At 32.2% G+C, this 22196-nt stretch overlaps 1 protein-coding gene across 7 annotated transcripts; it reads right to left on the reverse strand.

Moving 5' to 3' along the window:
- Nucleotides 1–447: 447 nt before the first annotated feature.
- Nucleotides 448–22077, reverse strand: LOC131941598 (sodium/hydrogen exchanger 6). Of its 7 annotated transcripts, none has more exons than XM_059300917.1 (21): nucleotides 21828–22077; nucleotides 19939–20162; nucleotides 19559–19636; nucleotides 19360–19436; nucleotides 17933–18030; nucleotides 17668–17773; nucleotides 17268–17403; nucleotides 16785–16890; nucleotides 15546–15634; nucleotides 15169–15282; nucleotides 14822–14933; nucleotides 14042–14195; nucleotides 13595–13655; nucleotides 13109–13126; nucleotides 11759–11863; nucleotides 9975–10028; nucleotides 8663–8766; nucleotides 8314–8422; nucleotides 7678–7848; nucleotides 6106–6201; nucleotides 2978–3088 (listed from the first exon to the last, which is right to left on the reverse strand). In XM_059300917.1, the coding sequence occupies exons 1-20, from the start codon at nucleotides 22075–22077 to the stop codon at nucleotides 6154–6156; spliced, it is 2214 nt and encodes a 737-aa protein (XP_059156900.1). In that variant the 3' UTR covers nucleotides 2978–3088; nucleotides 6106–6153. The 7 variants fall into 7 exon arrangements, with proteins under 7 accessions (XP_059156898.1, XP_059156899.1, XP_059156902.1 ...); XM_059300918.1 differs by lacking the exon at nucleotides 6106–6201 and adding an exon at nucleotides 6360–6400 and having other exon boundaries at nucleotides 2993–3088; XM_059300915.1 differs by lacking the exon at nucleotides 6106–6201 and having other exon boundaries at nucleotides 448–3088.
- Nucleotides 22078–22196: the final 119 nt, after the last annotated feature.

Genomic DNA, 22196 nt, shown 5'->3' on the forward strand with positions numbered 1-22196 from the left:
CGAGTACAGCATTAACAAAATGTATATAGAATTTATTTAAAATTAAATAGTGGTGACAAAAAATAAAAAATGGGGACAAAGTAGATTGGATATATGAACAAGATGAAACACTGGTTTGAGTTTTTAACATAACCAATCATGCTAGTTCGTTTTAAAATAAACCAATCATGCCAGTTAAAAATTTTGACGAAATAACCACCATTTTAAAGTCCTCCTACACTGGGTATTGTTCCATTACTCATGCTAAAATGATTGGTTTGGTTACCAAGATCATCTATCAACAAATTGAAAATTACAGGGTTCACAAGAAAACTGACAAAACTGAATATTGTCACGTTTTTGGTGCAGAAATGATTAATTTTGAATGATTTCAATTACTGTAATAATTGATAACTTAAGACAAAGAAAATGCTCTACTAAATGAGCCAAATGTTTGAATGGGGGGGGGGGTCTGGAATATCAAGTTTAGGTTTTAGTTCTTTCTTATTAGTAATTTGCAGTGTAAGTTTGGGAAAAATCTTACTAAAATGTTTTTTGTCTTTAAAAAGTAGCTTTTAATATACTTGATACGAAGATAGTAAATTTGGAACTTTTAGAATCACATTTTGTATAGAGTTAACAATAAAACTATTGTTATTCGAGGACAATCCATGATTTCTCAAATATTTTCAACATTAAAATCAGCTTAAAATATACCTCAAGACTGGTTGTTAAATTAAAAATCTGCTATAGGTGCTACGAGACTGCAACCATTATGGAAGGTCAACTGTCATGTCTTACAGCATGTAACACAATATCTCTGTTGATAGTTTCTATCAATCACATCTGCAAACAAGCCTCAACAGCTGGATACATTTTTGACATTCACCACAGATCCTGATTTTATGTGAAGGATTTCTAGTTAAAATCTGAACTGTTACGTAAATGTGCATCCCAGTTTTGGGAAATAGTTCAGTGTATTTGAGCAAACAAATAGTATCAGAAAGCAATAAATCAACACTATTTAAAGTATGTACAAATGGAAAAAAAAAAGTATTTTGAAGCAGAAACATTCAAGTTATAATTATGATCTTCGTAAGGACGATAGTATGCATAGTGGATAAGAAAATGTAAAAATATGAAATAGACTTTTTCATGAAATAAAAGATTTATAAATGATATTTTAATATTTGAAAATGTAAAAATATGAAATAGACTTTTTCATGAAACAAAAGATTTATAAATGATATTTTAATATTTGAAATTGTAATAAGTCACTGACGCAGCAACTGACTGTCAAAAAAAAATTTACATAACAATGTTGAGAATATGCATTTAAAACAATGCACATTGCAGTTATCCTCCCTTAACAGACCATGTTTTATTGAACCACAAAGTAAATCTAACTACTGACACCCATTATATTGGTTCTAACACCTCTAACATTTTACTACCTATCTTTGTGTGGATGTACATTTGAATATTCGGTGATGCAAAGCTACAAAACAGGGGTGATTTTATAATACAGGATTAAAAAGACATTTTAAAAATTAGCAAGGACATCTCTTTTTAAAGCTTCAAGTCTAACTGTGGAACTTAAAAAAAAATGTAAACACTGAGACTAAAATATTTGTTCCACAAAAAATTAGCTTCACATTTTTTATTGATCACAAGTTCCTTTTGGTTCACCATTGAAATTTGTACAAGCAACAAGTTTTATGTCTAAAACCAAACTGCAACTTGATCCAAATGGTTTCAGAAGCAGAAGATCAAACGGTATCAACACATTTAAATCCAAGTCAGATTCCCAGTATGAAACTGTCCCGAAGACTACACCATGAGTATTTTTTCTTCACTTAAAGAGCAAAAGTCCCACGGATAATAAATAATTGATTAACTTTTAAAATATTAACTGATTACAAAATGATGCAACAGAGAGTTGGCAAGTTTTCAAATTCAAAGCTCACTTGTGATTTAAATTTTATATGTAAAATTGTCCAGATATTTAAGTTTGCACTATGTTAAGTGTATTAAAAGCATTAAAAAATTGGTTTTATATATATATTATATCAAAATTTTGAATCTTTTGTTAAGAAAATTGTACATTTATTTTGATCAATTAAAAAGTGTACTGAGATGAAATTAGTAGCTTCTGACACAAACCAAAACTCAGGCATTTAGTTTACCTGATGTGGTTTGACCTGACAAAATAAAAATCTCTACAACATCACAGATGGACCCAAGGCGTCAGATCACAGAAATTAAAATGTTCTCTACCAAGCTGATTCAAGATGGACCCAAGGCATCAGATCACAGAAATTAAAGTGCTCACTATCAACCTGTCACTACCAGGGATAGGGTTTGTTTCCCTTACCCATGTCTGATAAAGGACTCTTCCAAAAATAGGTGGGTTTGGTTGTTGGTAGTATTTAACATCAGGTTTAGTATTGGGCAAAAATTATGGTTTGTGCTGTGGTTGAACTTTGGTTAGAGTTTTGGTTAGGGCTGACATCATAACGTAATGTCAGTCGACAGCTTACAACCAATAACCTGACACCCCTGTTTTAAGAAGATTCCAAGATTCCATGATCAGACACTGGTATGGAACATGGACAAGGGAGAGAACAATCCAATATACTTTAATGTTAACAAAATTAGCTGTGGGGTTGTACAGCTTTAGATCTGTTCAAGACAACATTTGGAATGTCTACACGTCAGTTATATTTACTTCAGCGTCTGATTCTTTGAATCTACACACAACACCTATGCCAATCTGTATGTTTAAAATTACTATATACAAAATACAGATAAGCCAAATCTTATAAATAAAACCATCAATACAATATTTTCTTTAGCAAATAATAAAAGTCAGGTGATCTTCCAATGTTAATTAAATTAAAAACAAATCCTACTTAACGAGGTCAATATCAATCAGTCGGGTGTCAAAGTTGGGTGAAGAAGAAAGCGTAGCCCTCAGATAACTGCGGGAGGAGATTCAGTAGTTTCAGACCTTGTCGCCTTTAGGGCCGGGCAGGTTGACTCTCATTGGAATGGTGCTCATCTGGTTCCCTAACCCAAGGCCAAGGTCACCAAGATGGGGATCCTCTACCTGCAGATCAACAAACAAACAAAAAATTAAGCATTTCTTAACCATTCACATATCATTAGATTAGATTATTTAACAAACTCAGTGTTTTATTTTTAATTTACTGCAGTACGTTTAACGGGCAATCATTATTTTGATAAGAAAATTTTAATCAAATGAGAATTTGATTTCAAGAAAATTGTGCCTCACACAGACACCAACCCTTACACAATCCTTACAACCAATCATAAAGCTGTTGGTCTACTAAAGAATGATGAGTTTAATGAGCTAGATAAAAGAGAATGAGGGCAAAACCTGCCCTTACAAAATCATGGAATTATTGCTGGCTTTTCAGAGGCATTAAATGTGCTTGACTCATGGTTAGAAATTTTGTTTTAAAATTTAAGGTTAATTTGTGTAACAAAGCTGACTATTTACATATGTATGTGTACATGTAATTAAATATGTATAGATTATTGCACTCTTACATTGCATTGAAATTTTAAATAATGTATCTAGAATTATAAATTAAACTTTAGCCAAATTAATTAAATGGACTACCTAATTACTATATTTTGTATAAATTATAGCAGATGAGTTGTTTAATTAAAACTTCCAGCCCACAATATGTAGGTAGCCTAATAGTCCCAGTATAACATGCTATTATCCTACTTCCATGTTGTAACCCTTAACCCATGTTATAAACCTAGTTCCTTTATACAAGATATTAGAACATTAGTTCCGTAACCCTTAATCCATGTTATAAACCTAGTTCCATTATATACAAGATGTAAGAACTATTTTCTGAAACCCTTTACCCATGTAATAAACCTAGTTCCATTATGTACAAGATGTTAGAACAATAGTTCCAGAATACACAAAGCTGTTAACACATGGCCCTGTGCATCTGTGCAATGATAAATAACCCAGCACCACATTCAACAAAATCTCCAGGCTCAGTGCCTTGCAATAAAGTCTGCTATTCCACCTCCTGTTTATTCATTCATTAAGACCACCATCATATAATAATCAAAGCAAGACATTATAAATAAAAGCATAGGTATTAGCTCAAATCATCTATTAGTTAATCTATATTTACAATAACTAAAATATTATCATAGAAGATATTGCCAGCAGTTTACAAACGTTTGTAACTTATGTTACGTTCAAATACCAAGAAATGTGGGTCACTCCCCCACCCCTGGCAACTTAACTGTACATAACGTTTTACAAATGTTTGCAGCTATTCATATAAAAATAACACTCATGATCCAGAACTTTCTGAACTTTACAGCAAAGAAATAAGAACAACCAAGGATTGAATTGCTAATTCAATGTATACCATAGGTACAAAGATATGATAAAAGAAAATGTACTTATTAATAAACAAGTATAATTCTTCTCCCCCCCCCCCCCCTAAACATCTGTCCATGCCGTTGCAGGAAGTTGCAACTCCCAGTTCAGAGACCAACTTATTGAAAGCCTACTCTCTGACTGTAGTAAGTTAAATTCTGCAACATTAAACTGAAAGCAAGAACAGACTTCCTACACAGAGGTTAAGTGATTCACATTCTCTTCTAGGTCAGAGGTCAACAACAATTAAATGCAGCTAATTAAAAAAAGTTATAGAGGTGAGTTTCTATAAAAAAGACTAAACTGTACTTCTAAAATTAACTGAATTTAATCTCATCTATAAAACACTTCTGTATTGTTAACTATGAGTTCAGTATAGGTAATCTATATATATAATTCTCTTCTGGGATCAGTTAGAAAACAAGCTGCAAGCGCCTCCTTGCAGTCCCCTCTCTTTCTCTCTATCACTATCACTACCACCCCCCACCCCACCCCAACATTGTCTGGTGAGCGGTGTCCACTCTAAATTTTTACAAAGCTAAATGTTTACAAATCGTAGAGCCGTAGAGCCGGGTTTCTATTAGGGGCAGATAATTTAGTTCGATTTTAAACTTACAGGAGGTAACTAAGAAATAACTAAGAGGAGGCTGCTTTCACGGGGGGGGGGGGGGGGGGGGGGAGGTGTAGGGCCGGGGTTACGGGAAAGTGGGGGGGGGGGGGGGGGTAGTGTTTTAAAGCAAATATTTTCAGTGGCAGCATTGGTACTGTCGAATTTACAAATTATGAATTACTGAAAAGGAGAAAATAAAACAACTAAATAGCGGCGTATGATACGCTGCGGGTCGGCTCGTTAATTATATTGCTTTAAGTATTGTTGAATCTCCTTTTAACTTTTAGACAGATTCAACTTCTAGTTTAATAGAATTTTGAAGATGCTGGAATATACAAAAGTAGAGAATACAGAAGATAATTAGGATTTTAGGACAAATTATAAGTATTAAACCTATAAAGCAAGATTTAAGAAAGAAAATAAAGAAAATGTAAACTACGAGCACAATGCTAAAAGATCACACAAGAAAAATTGTTACAGAAATTGTGATCAGTTTTGCAATAAATTTTAAAAACTGAATGGCAACTGTCATAGATATTACAAGCAAGTTTGCCAGATTTTTAACATCTTGTCAACTTCAGCTAAATTAATCAGTTTTTTAGTTAATGTTTTATACCTGATATGGTTTATTATACAAACCATTACACAATTTCATGCACAATTCATTAGTCATGCAAAACAAAGATTAGATATGGAGTATGAATACATTTAAAAAAAAAAGATCCACCCTTATGCAAACTGAAAACCCATTTTCTCATACACTAAGCTCCATAAAAACAAAAACTATTGAGCTAAGGCTTAAAATTAATTAAAAGCTCACAAATAAGGCACATAATACATAATTAACTTGCATATTTTTGACACAAAGGAATAATAAAAAACACAAAGCATTTCCTAGTTCTTTCTTGTTATATACAATTTTAGCTTTAAAGCAGGTAGGTTGTCAACTATAAATTAAAAATTATTCTTTTAAAAACAAGCAGATTTATGATCATTTACTGAGGGTAAAATTAAATAGAAGACAGGGTTTCCAAGTATGCAGTAGGGAGAGAAGCACACACTATACGGAATTGCTTACATTACAGGCATCAAACTAAGGAGAACCCACAGTGAGGGTGACCTCCCCTCATGGAGTGATGGGCCTATCATCATCCTCCACAATGATTTCCTCCATCTAGAGTACCATACCAAAGAGAGTGGGTACAAAAACAAAGGGGAAATAAAAAGGAAAATAATGAGGAAATTATAAAAATCATCAAACAAAAAAGGCATAAAATCATAAGTAAATTAAAAGGGCGAAAAGAATTGGGTTGTATAATCAGGTTGACATACATTTACATCATATTTTCGCTCTTAGATGGGTCATCCAACAGCTGAAATTGTGAACGTAAAACAATCAGTGATTAAATAACTAGCAATACAGCAGCCCATCACATATAAAAACTTCTAACATAGTGCAGAATATGGAGTTTTAAAAAAAATTCTGCATGTGAAATTTTAATTAAGCCAAAACTTAGTAAAAAACGTTTTGTGCAGATGATTTATATTTTAATTTGTATCAAGGGAGTTGTTATGAAACTTCATGCAGCACAATAATTGTTTTTCTGGCAACTCTGGTTATATAATGGTTAATTTTGTAATGACAAACAACTCAATAGTATTATCTATGCAATTATATATATATATATATATATATATATATATATATATATATATATATATATATATATATATATATATATATATATATATATATATATATATATATATATATATATATATATATATATATATATATATATATATATATATATACATATATATATATATATATATCTGTGACAAACTACAGTTTATAACCTTGATTTATAAACTTAGTTCCCTTAAACTTAGTTATGTGTACTAAGAAAATAAAATATTTATACGACAAATTAAAAAATTGTGTTAAAAAAAAAACACATTCAATCAGGCAAAACAACATTTTTAACATTAAAATACTTTTCTTTACGCAATAGGGGGGTAGGGGAAAAAATTCAGGTTGACCTCATTTAATAATCACAACAAACAAAGCATGCTCTCAACTAAAATAAACAACAATGACTCTATGGAAAATAAATTTAAATTAACAATAATTAGAAAACTGATACAGCACCCAACTTTCTAATTTTGATTCATTCCAGTACAATACAAAAAAACTTAACCAAGTTTAAATGGTTATTTTTTTCATTATACTTAGTTTTGTCAGCATCTAATTAAGTTTGTGTTTTATAAATATTTTTCTTTACTTTTATTAGTCTGCATTTATTTATTTTATTAGAATTTAATTCAGAAAAAGGTGATGACGCCTTTATTTATTTCTTTTGGGGTGGGCCAATATTTCAAAAGCATTCTATTTCTTCACACGGAATATTATTGGGAGTAGGGCAAATCTACAGTACATCTCTCAGATAGATTCTTCATCACAACACAAGACAATTACTAACACTGGTTCTCTTCTAAACCAAGAAGACCTTTGTCCCATCTTTGTATTCTAAAGACTATCCATGGCTCAAGACATGTATCTGGTCAACAATACCATAGATACCCATACTATATTTCTCAAGTTAATCATCAAATTAACACAGACAATTAAGTTACTAACGAGAGTTACCTGCATTGGTTCCTTATTGTTCCAGGCAGGTGGGGTGACGTGGTGGGGTGGGTTGTGGCTGTCACCATGGCCACCTGATTCATTGGGTTCCATGAAGTCACCACTCTGAGACAGGCTCCCCTGGTCTAGGATCATATCCGTGTCTGAGTCGTCGTCTATGTGGATTTCTCCCTGGTGAAGTTACCATACACATATGAAGAAAAAGGCATACTTGAAATGTAGAGGGAACTAATACAAGGGGAAGTAATCTACACTTCAAATGTAGTGATTACCTTTAAAAAGGGAGAATAATCTATACTTTACATGAAGAAAGTACAATAATCTACACTTAAGATCTGCAGCTTTAAAAAGGGACAATAATCAACATTTTAAATTAAAAGATTAACCTCAAAATTTAGGATAATCTACAATGGATGGTAGAAAGCAGAATAATGTACACTTAATAAGTAGAGGTAAACCTAAAAAAAAAAGGGGGGGGGGGGGGGGGGGGGGGATAATCTATATAAAAAACATTTTAAATGTAGAAAGTAAAATAATCTAATTTTAAAAAAGTAGAAATTTAAAAAAAAGGGGAATAACCCAGTCTAAATTTAAATGCAAAAAGTAGAGTAATCTGCAAAAAATATAGAGCTCTACCTGAGAGATCTGCTCATCTGTGGTGAAAACTCTGGCAAAAGGGAGACAACATTTTGGCAATGTTTCCATTAGTGTTGGTCTACAGTTTGTCAGCAGGGGTTTCATAAACCTGCATTTTAAATACAGTAAAAAGTATCGTTAACATAAAATATTCACAGAATGACTCATCTTATATCTATTTTAACTTAGAATTAATAACACAAGGCAGTTACCCCTTAAATATTATTGAGCTAAAATAGTATATGAATCCAACTTAATTCAGCTTTTTTTTTTAAATAATCTTTTTAAGGAACAAAAGCCCAATAACTTGGCTACAATAGAAGCAGTGCATGAATAGATTAAGACTTGCCTCATATCAAAGTTGTACCACCTGGCAACAAGCCAAGCTTTCTCTGTCACCCTTAGTGAGTTGGGAGCTGGCAGACCAATGGAGGTAACTGACTCAGATGGGCGCTGAAACAAACAACACATTCGTACATTAAATTTTTATCTAATGAAGCTTAAATAATTAATGTAATAAAAGATGTATACAAAAATATCTTACTAATTTTGGTTAATTTATTTAATTCTAAAGCAAAATGTTACAAAAAAAAATGTTTGGTACTGAGAAATAAGTCTATAAATAGAAATTTAGAAAGATGGTCTTAAAATATTGGCAACATTGCTAAGCATTTAAATAACTTAGGCAAGCTAGTGGCTTAACTTTCTTAAGACAAAATCTTTTGAAATAATCATCTGAACTGTAGCTTTTTTAATATTTATTTTTAAATATTTTGATATTGAGTTATTAATTTAATTCTTAAAGCTGTTTTTTTTTTAAGTTAAGAATGTTTTTATAATGTAAAGGGTCAAAAATGATTTTTTTCACATGGGATTTGCTTCAGTAAAAAATCATCTCATTCCACAGTTTAATCTCAAATTCAGATGATAAGCTGTTAAGTGCAAAATATGTATGACATATTCTAATAGTTTAACAAAGAAATAATTTAGTAAACATTTTTTATTACAGGCCATGCACTAAAACCATTGTTACACTCTGAAAGTCAATTGGTTCAAATCAAAATGTAAGCAGCTTAGCATTCAGCAAATTAGAAATGACAATTCAAAAGCAGCTTCTTGCATGCTATACAAAGACTGAATACATTCTTTGAAGAAGAAAAAAACATAATTTAGTAAAAAACAAATATTTGCAAGTGTACATAACAGAGAAGAAAACATTCACATTCATGTAAGGAGAAGATGAGAGTCTATAGCTCTGGTTATGTGAAGACTGAACAAAACCTTAGACACAACAACAATGCTGGGTTTAGAAGCAGCACAACTGAGTCAGATATTTCTACCAGGTGCTGTATACACAAAGTGAATGACAAATTGGTAACAAGGCACATAAGCATTTGTGTGTTGTGTTAACACTCAAATGTGAATTTTGATAAAAAATAAATGAGACGTATAGCGATTCGTTTAACCCCCATAATAATTTCAGCTCAACTCTTCATTAAAAAATTTAAAAAATAAATAAAACAAAGCATTTGTTTTTCAAAATAGTCAGCAAATTAAAAAAAAAAAAAAGAAGTTAAAAAAAATTGTATTTGAAAGAAAAAGAATCAAATGAGCTCTTTTCAATAATGAAATCAAAAGGGGTTTGTTGCAATCTGAGGTACCTGGTCCAACAAGGGAGATGACTGGCAATTTAAGTCCAGTGTACAGTAAGGGCTCTGAAATAAATTATTCAATATTTCAAACAAAGGCTTTAATATGGCCTGGCTCTGTCCATAAGTGATACAGTTGGTGGCACACCTGTGTAGCAGCTACACATGTGCTCAGATACAGCATTGCCAGATAAATATAACTCAGGACAAGCTCTTTACTGCCAACCCTACTGTCAGATGAAAGTCAATGATAGCATCAATACTGGACAATTTTAAGTGAGTTTTTTTTTTCATTTAATGTTCTGACAAAACCAGCTTCAACAGTCTCATCCAATCAGAACAAAAGCTTTCATCAATGGAAGGAGAAAAGGAAAAAATGATTAAAGCTCTCTGTACAGATTTAGCTTTGTTTACTACATACTAAACAAACCATTTTACTGATGAAGAATTGAAAGATGATAAATCCCAAGCTACTACCTTTTTAATCATCCAAAACAAAAAATGAAACAAGATAAAACTGTTTTGTTGTATGCAGACACTAAATCAATATTCTTGTTCCAAGTTCCAAGTAAAAAAATGGAATCGTTGACACTGAAAACTGCTTGTTTGAGAATGTAAACCACTAAAATAATTTACTGATCATAAAACAGAAATCCTACACTTCTGCACCTTTTTTTTAAAAACACAGATCAATTAGGTCAACTTTTTACTATGTTGTAATTTGCAAAAATTGAACTGTTGTAGTAAGAAAATTAATGAAACAAAGCATGTTCTAGAAAACAAGATGTACCACAGTAGATCCCTGATGTAGTTATGTGTGTCTGCTAAAGATAGCACAATTTACAGATGTGGGGCAGAGACTACGGGGTCCTAGACACCATTAGGTGACACCAACTTAAGACACCCTCTGGTGACACCAACTTAAGACACCCTCAGGTGACACCAAAATAAGACACCCTCTGGTGACACCAACTTAAGACACCCTAAGGTGACACCAACTTCAGACACCCTCTGGTGACACCAACTTAAGACACCCTAAGGTGACACCAACTTAAGACACCCTCTGGTGACACCAACTTAAGACACCCTCTGGTGACATGAACAAAAGAAGCCAAAACATGACACCCTTTGGTGACACCAATAAAGACACCAACACATGACACCCTTAGGTGACACCAATAACTTTAAGATCAACATGTGTAGACTATGCTGCGACACTTTCAATCAGTTTTTTTTAACTTGAAGTTGGAATTCAACAAAAACATGACAGAATACAACAAAAACTTCTTGAACTTGTAACACACACTAAAAAAAAACAATTTGAAATGATAACACAACATCAAATATTTCAACTTGTCTGGCTTGTTCATTCTTGAGATTTTACAATTTTGAGTAAAAGAATACTTTTTAATATCCCTCAATGGTAGCACCGTCAAAATTAATTAGTAGAAGGAAATAAGTACTTCATAACAGTATTATATATTTCTATGAAACAGAAAGAAGTTGTTTTTTTCCTAGAATGTATCACTTGTGTTCCGAATTTAATTTCAGAGCATTATAAAATATAATGAACTTAAAACCTGTTGCTTGGCATTCACAACTAAATAATTTAAATCTTATAAAAAATTTGTTTTTCTCGCTGTAGCAGTAAATTGTGCCAGTGGTCAAAATATTGAACAAGAATCCAATGAAAAAGAAACACGAAGAACACAAAATGAAACAGTTGAATCCAAGTCAACACAAGCTGTTGAGAAGAAAAAAATCTCATGCAAAATGAGCTTGACACTGTCACCTACAGAGGTGGGGAGATGAACCCTGCGGCAGTGAGGAACTGAGGACTGACCAGTGGCGCCACTCTGGTGGCTGCTGATGGTGCTATACAGGCGCTGGGAGGATATGGCCTAAGGGAGAAGGGCATGAGACAGGTGCAAAGTTTAATCAAAGGTCTGAAGAAACAAGGCAAAAGATTTTTATAATTTAAAAAAACTGAAAGCTAATTAACTAATTTAAAGAAAAATAACTAATTGACTGTATACTAATTAACTCAGTCAAACAAAAACTTTTGAACTCAAAGATAAACTAATTAATCTAGTCAAACATAATATAATTAAGACTTGGAAGCTTATCTTTATTATACGTATATCAATAGCCCTAAACCCCTAACCCTCCCCCCACTGTTTCCCAAACAAAATTAAAAAACCATGATAGTTAAAACCATGATAGCTGAAACCATCATAGCTGAAACCATGACACTTGTAACCATGATAGCATATGACAGAAAATGAATACAAAAGCTGAAGAAAATAAGAACATGTAGGCTGTGCACACAGTTTAAAACAAGGATAAGTTTAAATCTTCTAATTATAAATTAACATTATAAAACATTTAATGATACTGGTACATAGCCTACAAGCCAATATAACCATTATCACATCCTGGAACTTCATTAAAAAAAGACTGCAATATTCTGTATCAACATTTTATACTGCTTTTTATTATCTGTTGGTAATTGCATTAAATGCATCTTGCATTATATTATACCAGTATTTTATACTAATCTTTTTTTACTCCTGTTTTGGTACCATTACTCCATGTAAATTGAACCCCAACCCCACAGTTAGAATATGCCAACAATAATGAAAGCATAGGCTAAAAAAATCTGGAGATGAATTCAGAAATGCTTTTAGAGAGTATTATATATATTTTTTTTAAAATTAGGGCCATCCATACAATAATGCCAAGTACTGCGTAGAGGGACTTATACATTGTTTGAAGGTGTGCTGTGGAGGTACGGGTATCAAAAAATCTAGTACGGATTTTACCTAAAAATAAGATTAATATAAAAAAATGTGTTGATTTTAACGAGAGGGGGGAAATAGTGTGACATTTAAAGAGTGACTGGTCTAGTTTTCCTTTAACTGTAATGAAAGTGGGGGTGAGGGATAAGAATCAGATAAACTTGCATAACATTGCTTATGGATGACCCCTGAATTAATGTTGAAACAGTATCCTTAGAAATTGAGAAAAAAAACACAACATGTAAAGGCAACTGGGTTACTAATAAAAACATGAAAACTTTTTTGTGATTGGAAGTGAACTATAAAATTGTAAAATTGTCTTGAATATGGGGACAATGGTCAACATACCACCATATCGGGGGTCAGCTGTTCCAAAATAAAAATAAAAAGTAGATTAGGAAATAAAAAACCAAAGTCATGAGCTCTTTCAGCACTGAAGTTTTTGAAAGCTACCAACAAAATGCTGATCCATCAAACTTCTTTGAGAAAAATTACCAGATTCTCAAACAAATGGACATAGAAGATTTTCTTTAATTCATAAGTTGAACTAATCAATAAAAGAAGTTTTGTGTTTTAATAAATTTGATTGTTAGCACATTTTTAAAACAATAATTATTTTAACATCCTTAAGATCGTATTTTACTTCCAAATCATGCCATGACCTAAAATTTCTAATTATAGTGAAAATAATATAATGTATTTAATGTCTAATGATACATTTCAAACAAAAATAAAATATATGGGGATAAATATTTAAAAAAAAAATGAATGCAGTATTATGGTACCATTATACATTAATTCCAATAAACAAAATGAAATACAAAAATCACTTACACTTCGAACAGAATCCCCAGCCATGTTTTGCATTTCTGTTTCATTTTCATCCACGCCCACCCTGTTGCATAGAAGATTTTTGAAGATGTAAAGACATAAATAAAGGCTAAGATCAAACTTTTCTATAAGTTTTATTTAACATTTATAATGACTGGTATAGGAGAAAAGATAATTTGATGTTCTTAATTAAGCATTTAGAGAAAAGCCAAAAATTTTGGTCAACTTTTTTGAGAACTAATTTTGTGTAAAAAATTTCAAAACATTTTTCATTCTTTAAAACCACAATCTTGATTTTCACTGAATAAAATATGTATGTTATAATTAATTTATTTTACAAACTTCATGATACAGACTTACAAATTTTTAAATATTTAAATTAATTAATGCACAGAATAATCAAGATTTAATGATTGTGTGTATGTGTTCTAAAGTCCACCCAGTATTTACCTTATCTGAAGCCACTGTAACATAGGTGTTGTGAAACCCCCACAAAGTATAACAGTGGCTAAAACAATGATTATGGTTGCTGAGGCCATGAGCTGCTTCCCTTCAGAGTCAGTCTCCCGTATAGCCAAGGCAAAGGCCATAGCACCTCGTAAGCCTGAAAAGGTATTAAAAAATGTTCTTATCTTCTTCTTCTTCTTCGTTCTTAATTATTAGTGTTGAAGGGGATCGAGATTTATCTGCCAGTGGGTTCGAACTCGAGACTTTGTTCGAATTTATCAACCATGAGCTTTTTGCCGACGCGACCACGCCTCCAACACAATTAAGCGTTACGTGTCAACTGGTTATGCGCCATTGAGGCCATTGACTCCGATTTCAGCCTGCTTTTCTTTTTTTTGGATTTGCTTCCATAGCCTTTGTCCAACCAAAAACAATCTACAAGGCAGCAGTTGTTTAATTTTGGAGTTGTCTCTCCTAGAAGAGTGGCTGTCCCCAGCTAACGAGCCTCATCTGCCCGAGGGTTCGAACTCGAGACTTTTCGGTTAAGCAACCATGAGCTTAACCGACTCGACCACGCCGACAAATGTTCTTAAATATTTGTAAAAAAAAAAACAAGTACAAAAGTTTAAAAAAAAAAAAGAATTATCAAGAACTATCTTAAGTAAGAAACAAATTAACTCTTTGCATGTCATATAAAATTTTTTTTATCAAAAGTATATTTTCCTTACATTGCTAGGTATTAATTTACACTACTCATTCATGATAACACAAAAGTAGACTTACCAGAAAACATCATCATGTGCTGAAAATTAGGTCTGATTTTATTACTACGGCCCAGATTTAGCAAGAAAGACAGTGGGTACACATTAAAAAATCTGGCCACTATCACAGCCATCTAATAATTTGTTAAGCAAAATATTTTAATTTTTTGTAATAAATGTCATATACTAAAATTAAAATAGCTTAAAAACTGTGTAAAAGGTAAGGATTTGCTAAAAAAAAATTAAATAAGAATATTAAAACTACTGGTAAGAATAGTATTAATGGCTTTTCCCTTCTTATTAGAAAATGTCACTTGATGTCAACACTGCAGCAGTTAAACTACGCCAGAGACTTCATAAAAAGGATACAAAAGACGCAAAAATAAATCCAGCATGCCACTTGAGTGCCTCAAATGTGAAGATGGACACACCAATGTACAAAAACACAAAGTTTTCGCACAAGAAGTTCATAACCTCAAATAGCTGAAAGTAAACAAATGATAAATTATTTATTCACTGCATGGTCCACATTTAATTACCCTAATCATAAAATTATCTAACAGCTGATCTTCTATACCAGACCTAATAAGTAAACTGAACACATAGCCAGTATATAATAAAAGACACCAAAAACAAATAATGAGATAAACAAACTGTTAAGGTCTGGTTTCTAAACTTGAGTGATGTCCCAAGATAGGTGTAAAAACAAAAAGAAAATAATAACAATAATCTATAAAATGTCTGACCTGTTTAGATCTGTACTTAGACTCAATAGAGAGGTTATTGTATGTATAATGAGCTTGGGTGATCCCACAAAATAACACAGCCACAATGCCTAAAGAAATAGAATACAAATTAATTCATTGGAAAATTTTGATTTTAAAGATAAGTAGGCTATTTTAAGAGAATAAATACACTAAATAACAGTGACCTCTGTATACAAAAGGATACTGTGGTCAGCACTATGTCCAGTGGCCTTTACTTCCCCTAATGTAAATCAGGTACACATCAGTGCTGGGTGTACTCAGGGACTCTAGCCCATGATCCTGGCTTAAGACTTTCAGATTAGCAGTCATGTGCTTTACCACCTAACCATCTCCCCTGCTTTAGTCTAGGGAAAGTGCAATGTACTAAGCATACATTGTGATAATCTAATCATTATTGTTGCAGAATTTGATTGAATGAAACTAAAGGCATGTAGTTTGAAATGACCGCTCAAATTTGTAAATAAATGAAAATGTGGATTGGTCTTTTCCGCAGCCATCATTACTAAGGTAACAGCTTAAAAAAGTAGTTCCAGCAACAACCTACTTACATCAATACTTAATTTATCTGGCAATCACTTTTAATTGTGTTTGGTTAATTAACAAGATATTTATCTGAACTTTTACCCTAGAAGTTTCTTTACAAAAGATTGAACCCAATCTACGAATGATAAACACTGTATTTAAAGTATTTTAACTAGTCAGATCTACTGCTAATACTGTAGACTTACTAGTCAGATCTGCTACTAATACTGTAGACTTACCAGTCAGATCTGCTGCTAATACTGTAGACTTACCAGTCAGATCTGCTACTAATACTGTAGACTTACCAGTCAGATCTGCTACTAATACTGTAGACTTACCAGTCAGATCTGCTACTAATACTGTAGACTTACCATTCAGATCTGCTACTAATATTGTAGACTTACCAGTCAGATCTGCTACTAATACTGTACACTTACCAATCAGATCTGCTACTAATACTGTAGACTTACCAGTTAGATCTGCTACTAATACTGTAGACTTACCAGTCAGATCTGCTGCTAATAGACTTACCAGTCAGATCTGCTGCTAATACTGTAGACTTACCAGTCAGATCTACTACTAATACTGTAGACTTACCAATCAGATCTGCAACTAATACTGTAGACTTACCAGTCAGATCTGCTACTAATACTGTAGACTTACTAGTCAGATCTACTGCTAATACTGCAGACTTACCAGTCAGATCTGCTGCTTCTGCAGCTTGAAACGTACTGTAGGACATGAGAAAGAAGAGCGCCGTCTCCAATAGAGGAAAATCTCTCAGTTTGGTAAACTTTGTCAGCTAGTTATCTCATTAAGGATTTTAAAACACAGCAAAAACGATTTGTAAATAAAAATTGTATTGAACTTTGTACTACTGATCCTGTTTTAAGTAGAAATTTACTTCATATATTATTCTTAAATGTGAAACACTATCATATCAAAGAATATGTTTTTATTGTCAACCAAAGATCAGATAGTCTAAATGTTGAACAGTTACCACAGCAAACTTAAACTATTTGAATAGACCCATTTTTACAGACTAGAATGGGAATATGGTAGGTTTGGACCTTCCATAACAACTGTAGAGTCAGTGATGGCTATACAAATCAACAACACAAAATACACCAAAAACATTGATCATGTGGCTATCAAACCATTCACCATTGAAAAGGATACAAAAGCTGTTATCACCCCCATGGTTGTACCAATAGCAAAAGCTCCAGCAAACACACCCACAAACTTTCCCAACGCACTGAAGAATGCTTCAAGGCTGAAGGCATCTGTAGAGTACTCACCATATGTCTCTACTGACCTGAAATAAGCAGGGTTAAACACAAGTTTAGTTTTTTTTTTTACTGCTTTCATAACCATGTTAAAGTAGAAATAAAATAGATATAAAAAATACTTTGTCTTAAAACTTAAAAATAGTTCTATAATCTCTAGTATGGCCATAACTATGCCTTATCCAAACCTTGGTAATACTAATATAAGCAAAAAAGCTTTGATATTTAATTCCCCTTCTGGCAAACCAAATGAAACAGACATAACTAAAAAATATGTGAAAATAAAGACGTACTCTGACAAAACAATAGCAACTGCATCGTTCAAGACACTCTCTCCAAATACTAGGGCGTACAGGTCAACGTCCACATGAAGGTCATTGAACAACGCCAAGACTGTCACTAGAAGGAAAAATTTAAACTTCATTGCTGCTCACAATAAAGCTAAAACAAATCATAACATTGGCAATTCTTTACACTTTTTATTTTTAAAAGATAAGTTATTAAAATGTATAAATAGAATTTCTACAATCAACACGTGAGAGGAAAATGTCTCCTTACCTGGGTCTGTCGCTGAAAGGTAAGCCCCAAAAATAAAGCACTCATTAAGAGTAATTTTGATGTCAGCCATAAGCCTGGTTAATCCATACATAATAGCCCTATGAAGCAAAGAATACACTTCCTTGATTATTTACAGACCCATACAATGGTTAAAGTAATCACACACATTTGTTGATTAAGAAATAACATCTTGAACTAAGACAAGAGCTAATGAAATATATCAAGCTATACCCACAAGGCAAAAGTTTAATACAGTGGCGGAACTAGGAAAAAAGGCCCACCCCGCAAAAAAATTTTTTAGCCCCCCCCCCCCCCCCCCATATATATATATATATATATATATATATATATATATATATATATATATATATATACACACATAATAATATATATACAATCACAAAATGCGAACATAGGATACTCGTTGCTGGCCTGTTCGGGTTTTGAAAAACATCAATTAAAGAAATTTCAACATCATGTCATGTGTGTAAGTGCATTAGTATGTTTTGTGAAAATCAGTTTTAATTTATTTTAATTAGAAGCCCTCTTAATATTTCCATTGGGTCAAAATAATATAAAACATAAAAGCTTTGTATAAGTAATGGTGCCTCGTGTTATGTTTATTTTTATGTTTTTCTTTGTATTTATATTATTAATTTTTTAAATATTATTGACTTAATACATTTCCTTTTTATACTATGTCATTCTTTAGCAAGTACTTTATAAAAAAAGAATAGTTAAGAGAAGTAATTGCTTTTAAATTTGTTTAGTACAAATCTATTAAAACGAGCTTATGATCACCCCTATTTGACTATTTTAAAAAAAAGGGAAATAAGTCATGGAAGTGGTTTAAACAGTTGCTTATCTTTGATAAGTTTAATTGTAGGAGAAAGACTCGGCTTTCACATTGGTTTAAAAACAAAGGGAAAAAGAATATACAAGAGCGTGGGGTGGTGTCTATAGAATAAATATAATCCAACCGCAGCTACGGTAATTTTTTACAAAACAACCATCAAGTCAAAAATGAAAGAAAATTTCCTTTTTTTTAAACTATAAAAAATGGATTATGGTCGGCTCTGGGCCCCTAAATGGCGTGCCCCCCCCCCCCCCCCCCGCATTGCGGGGTCTGGCGGCACTGTAGTTCCGCCCCTGGTTTAATATGAACACAATGAATTAAACAAAACCTCATGAGCTCAACCTCACTATAAGCTCAAGGCAGCAGTTAAATAATATGAACAAAATGAACTCAAATAAAAACTCACTTATAAAATTAACCACACTATACCCACAAGGTAAAACTCTAATATGAAAACCATGAACTAAACAAAACTTTATAAGCTGGAGGCAGAAGTAAAGTAATATGAACATGAACATCATGAACTAAAATAAAATCAACCACACTATACCCACAAAGCGGAAGTACTCACCCCACAACCAGTGCTGATATTGTTGTGCCAATTAGTGCGTACATAAGAATGGCTCCAAGGTTTTTAAAGAAATGTTTCTAAAAAAAATAATACATTTTTTAACATTAAAGCTACCATTTGATTACTGTAAATATTGAAAGAATTTCAATTGAAATGGGTAAAAGTTTAAACGGTATAAAAAGTATGAAATTCTCTGTACCCTTTTCATACTGTAGCCAGCATTGAATATGATGACCGGAAGCATTACATTAAAAAACATTTCGGGTGAAAACGTTACCTGCCAAGAAAAAAAAACATTTATTTTTTCAAAACTTTATGCAACATAACACTAAATATAAATATTTTATTGCAACATTCCAATATAACAAACATTTAACATTTTTACAAAATAATTTTAAAGTTTGTCTGTTATAACTTTAGACTTTATTAAACCTAAACTAAATATAAATGTTAAAATATGCTTTCTGAATTACAATTATATAAGCAAAAATATATTATACGAAATTTTAGTACTCTAACTCTAATAATTTTACAAACATTTAGCAGGTTATATACAAAAAAAAAGAATAAGTAGCTTACAGCTCTCTCTAAAGGTGATTCTTCATTAGCTTTCACTGCTCCCTTAAAGGCGTAGATAATCTGGTCTGGTGGTCCATGAGAGGTGTTTGAATGGTTGAGATAAATGGAAATATAATCTGGCGGGTTTAAAGATGTGTATGATTCATTTGAACGCAGTTCTGCCGGTATGGTAGGTATGTGTTTTGCATCACTGGTGTAACGGATTATGGCTCCTACTATAAGACCTAAACAATAGGAGAAATAAGTTTATAAATTTGCATTTCATTAACAAACAGTTGTTTAAGAATAATTACAAATTATTTTTACAAATTGGCGTTCTGGACCCTTTATACCACCAAGAAGGAATGATCTGACACCAAATAATGTAACATAAATTAAATTTCCTAATGAATAAAATAATATATTTCAGCTCTTGAAAGAGTCAGGTCTTCAAATTTAGTTTTTATTTATTTAGACCTATTTTTAGAATGAATATGAATTGCACTTTCCAATCATGTTTGTAACAATGACACCAAGAGTTCTAGACAAGTACCCAAAAATATTGACTTTTCACAAAAACGGCTAAAGATATTTTCAAAATCATATTGACTTGACTTATAGTAGAGTTTTTTAAGGATAATCTTAGAGAGTGCTTGCTTATCACTCACAATCATTTAGACTCGAAGTTGGTCTTGCAACTGAGCTAATGTTTAGTCTGAATTTTAGTTAAATTGACTTTAAATGCAGAACTTTTTACATATTTATTATTTACAACTTCATAATTAAAAAGCAAATTATTCTACCATGGAAAGGTATCAGGAATGTCATCCCTTACTAAACTTAAGTTTATATGTCAATTGTCAGCTGGGAATAGCCCTAATATGGCTATTCCCAGTTGCTGTAGGTGACTTACAATAACAAGCTATTTTTTAATGTAATTATATATTTTTATAAGAAAAGGTATTATGGTTTAAGTATATTTGCTAAGTACATGATTAATTATACTAATACACTTTAAAACTAGAGTAGACCTGATTATTACACTAGGTCTTAATAAGTTAATAGGCCTAATAGAAATAGTAATATTTAATTTAATTATTATGCATCACCAACACTTTTTGGTTTAGCAGTTCATTCTAATTAGGCCTACCATTTTAAAATTAACATAGAACAAATATCAGGTGAAGTAGCATTAAGTTTAAATAGGTTATTATTCATGTTTTCATCACAATTTTCCCAAGTTTTTTTTCTCTTTTAGCAAAAATATAGGCCTTAGGTGGCATAGGGGGTGTTAAAAGTGTTACTTTTTTCTTTCGGCAAATATGTAGGCCTATATATTACTAAATAAGCTAGAAAATATTGGAATTATAAAATATAAATTGTTTAGGCCTACTTAATGAAATGAGTAACGGCAAAAGAGTAAAGTTGAGAATTTAAAAATTTACTGAATGCCGATTGGATGAACTTTAGAATTGAAGGCACAACATCCAGCATCACTTATTCACTAGCTCTACTAGATTTCTAGTCTAGATCTATTCTAGATCTACTACTAGCTACAGCATGACAGCCATGCATTGGTTCACTCAGCTACATAGTTTCATGACATTATTAGGCCTAAATCTTTAAAAATGTATTTAAAATTAGTTGAAAGTTTAAATTAGTAAAACAAACTTAAATTAGGCCTAAAACGTGTCTATTCCCACCAGACACAACAACTGTCAACTGATGAGTCTGCTGTGTCAATGAACTGGGAATGACTCATATTTTTATTTATGTTACATTATTACCTTTATTTTATTCACCCTAGTGTAAATACCCTTTTACTTTTCTCATCTTAACAAAGTGTTATCTTATAGAATCTAGATCTAATCTTAATCTAGTTGGGCATAACTACTTTGAATTTTGTTTACCATAGATCATCGACAAGCCTGTTTCGTGAACAAATCGGAAACGTCTGTGTTTGAATAGCCACACAGTTAAAATTGTTAATAAAAGAAGTCCTAAAAGCATAAGAATTGTCAAGGCGTCTGTCCTGTGTTGGGCTACAGCCTTCTGTTGATAAGAAGGGTCGAAATCTCCATAATTTTGAGCCATAGCACAGAAATTTACAGAGATAAACAACATCAAAATAATAAGTTCAATGTAATTGTTAGACGCCATTTTGAGAACTCCTACAAAGTTAACCTTCCGGGTCAAGGATAACTCCCTGGTACCGTGTCTCACCTTCTCCCCCCCCCCCCCCTTTCCCCTTTCTGTAGCTACATTACGAAATTTTTAAA

Source organism: Physella acuta, unplaced genomic scaffold (genome assembly GCF_028476545.2).
Source record: "Physella acuta isolate Inbredline_101_S28 unplaced genomic scaffold, ASM2847654v3 ptg000366l, whole genome shotgun sequence".
In the NCBI taxonomy this organism is placed as follows: Eukaryota; Metazoa; Mollusca; class Gastropoda; family Physidae; genus Physella; species Physella acuta.

What these genes read in the sequence shown, in the direction of transcription:
- LOC131941598 (XM_059300915.1), bottom strand. Translation starts at nt 22,077, where the DNA reads ATGGCGTCTAACAATTACATTGAACTTATTATTTTGATGTTGTTTATC. An exon ending in AGAAGCAGCAGATCTGACTG is followed by an intron (nt 15,635 to 16,784) that starts GTAAGTCTGCAG and finishes CTATTTCTTTAG; the next exon opens with GCATTGTGGCTGTGTTATTT. An exon ending in TTACAGTGGCTTCAGATAAG is followed by an intron (nt 13,656 to 14,041) that starts GTAAATACTGGG and finishes TCTATGCAACAG; the next exon opens with GGTGGGCGTGGATGAAAATG.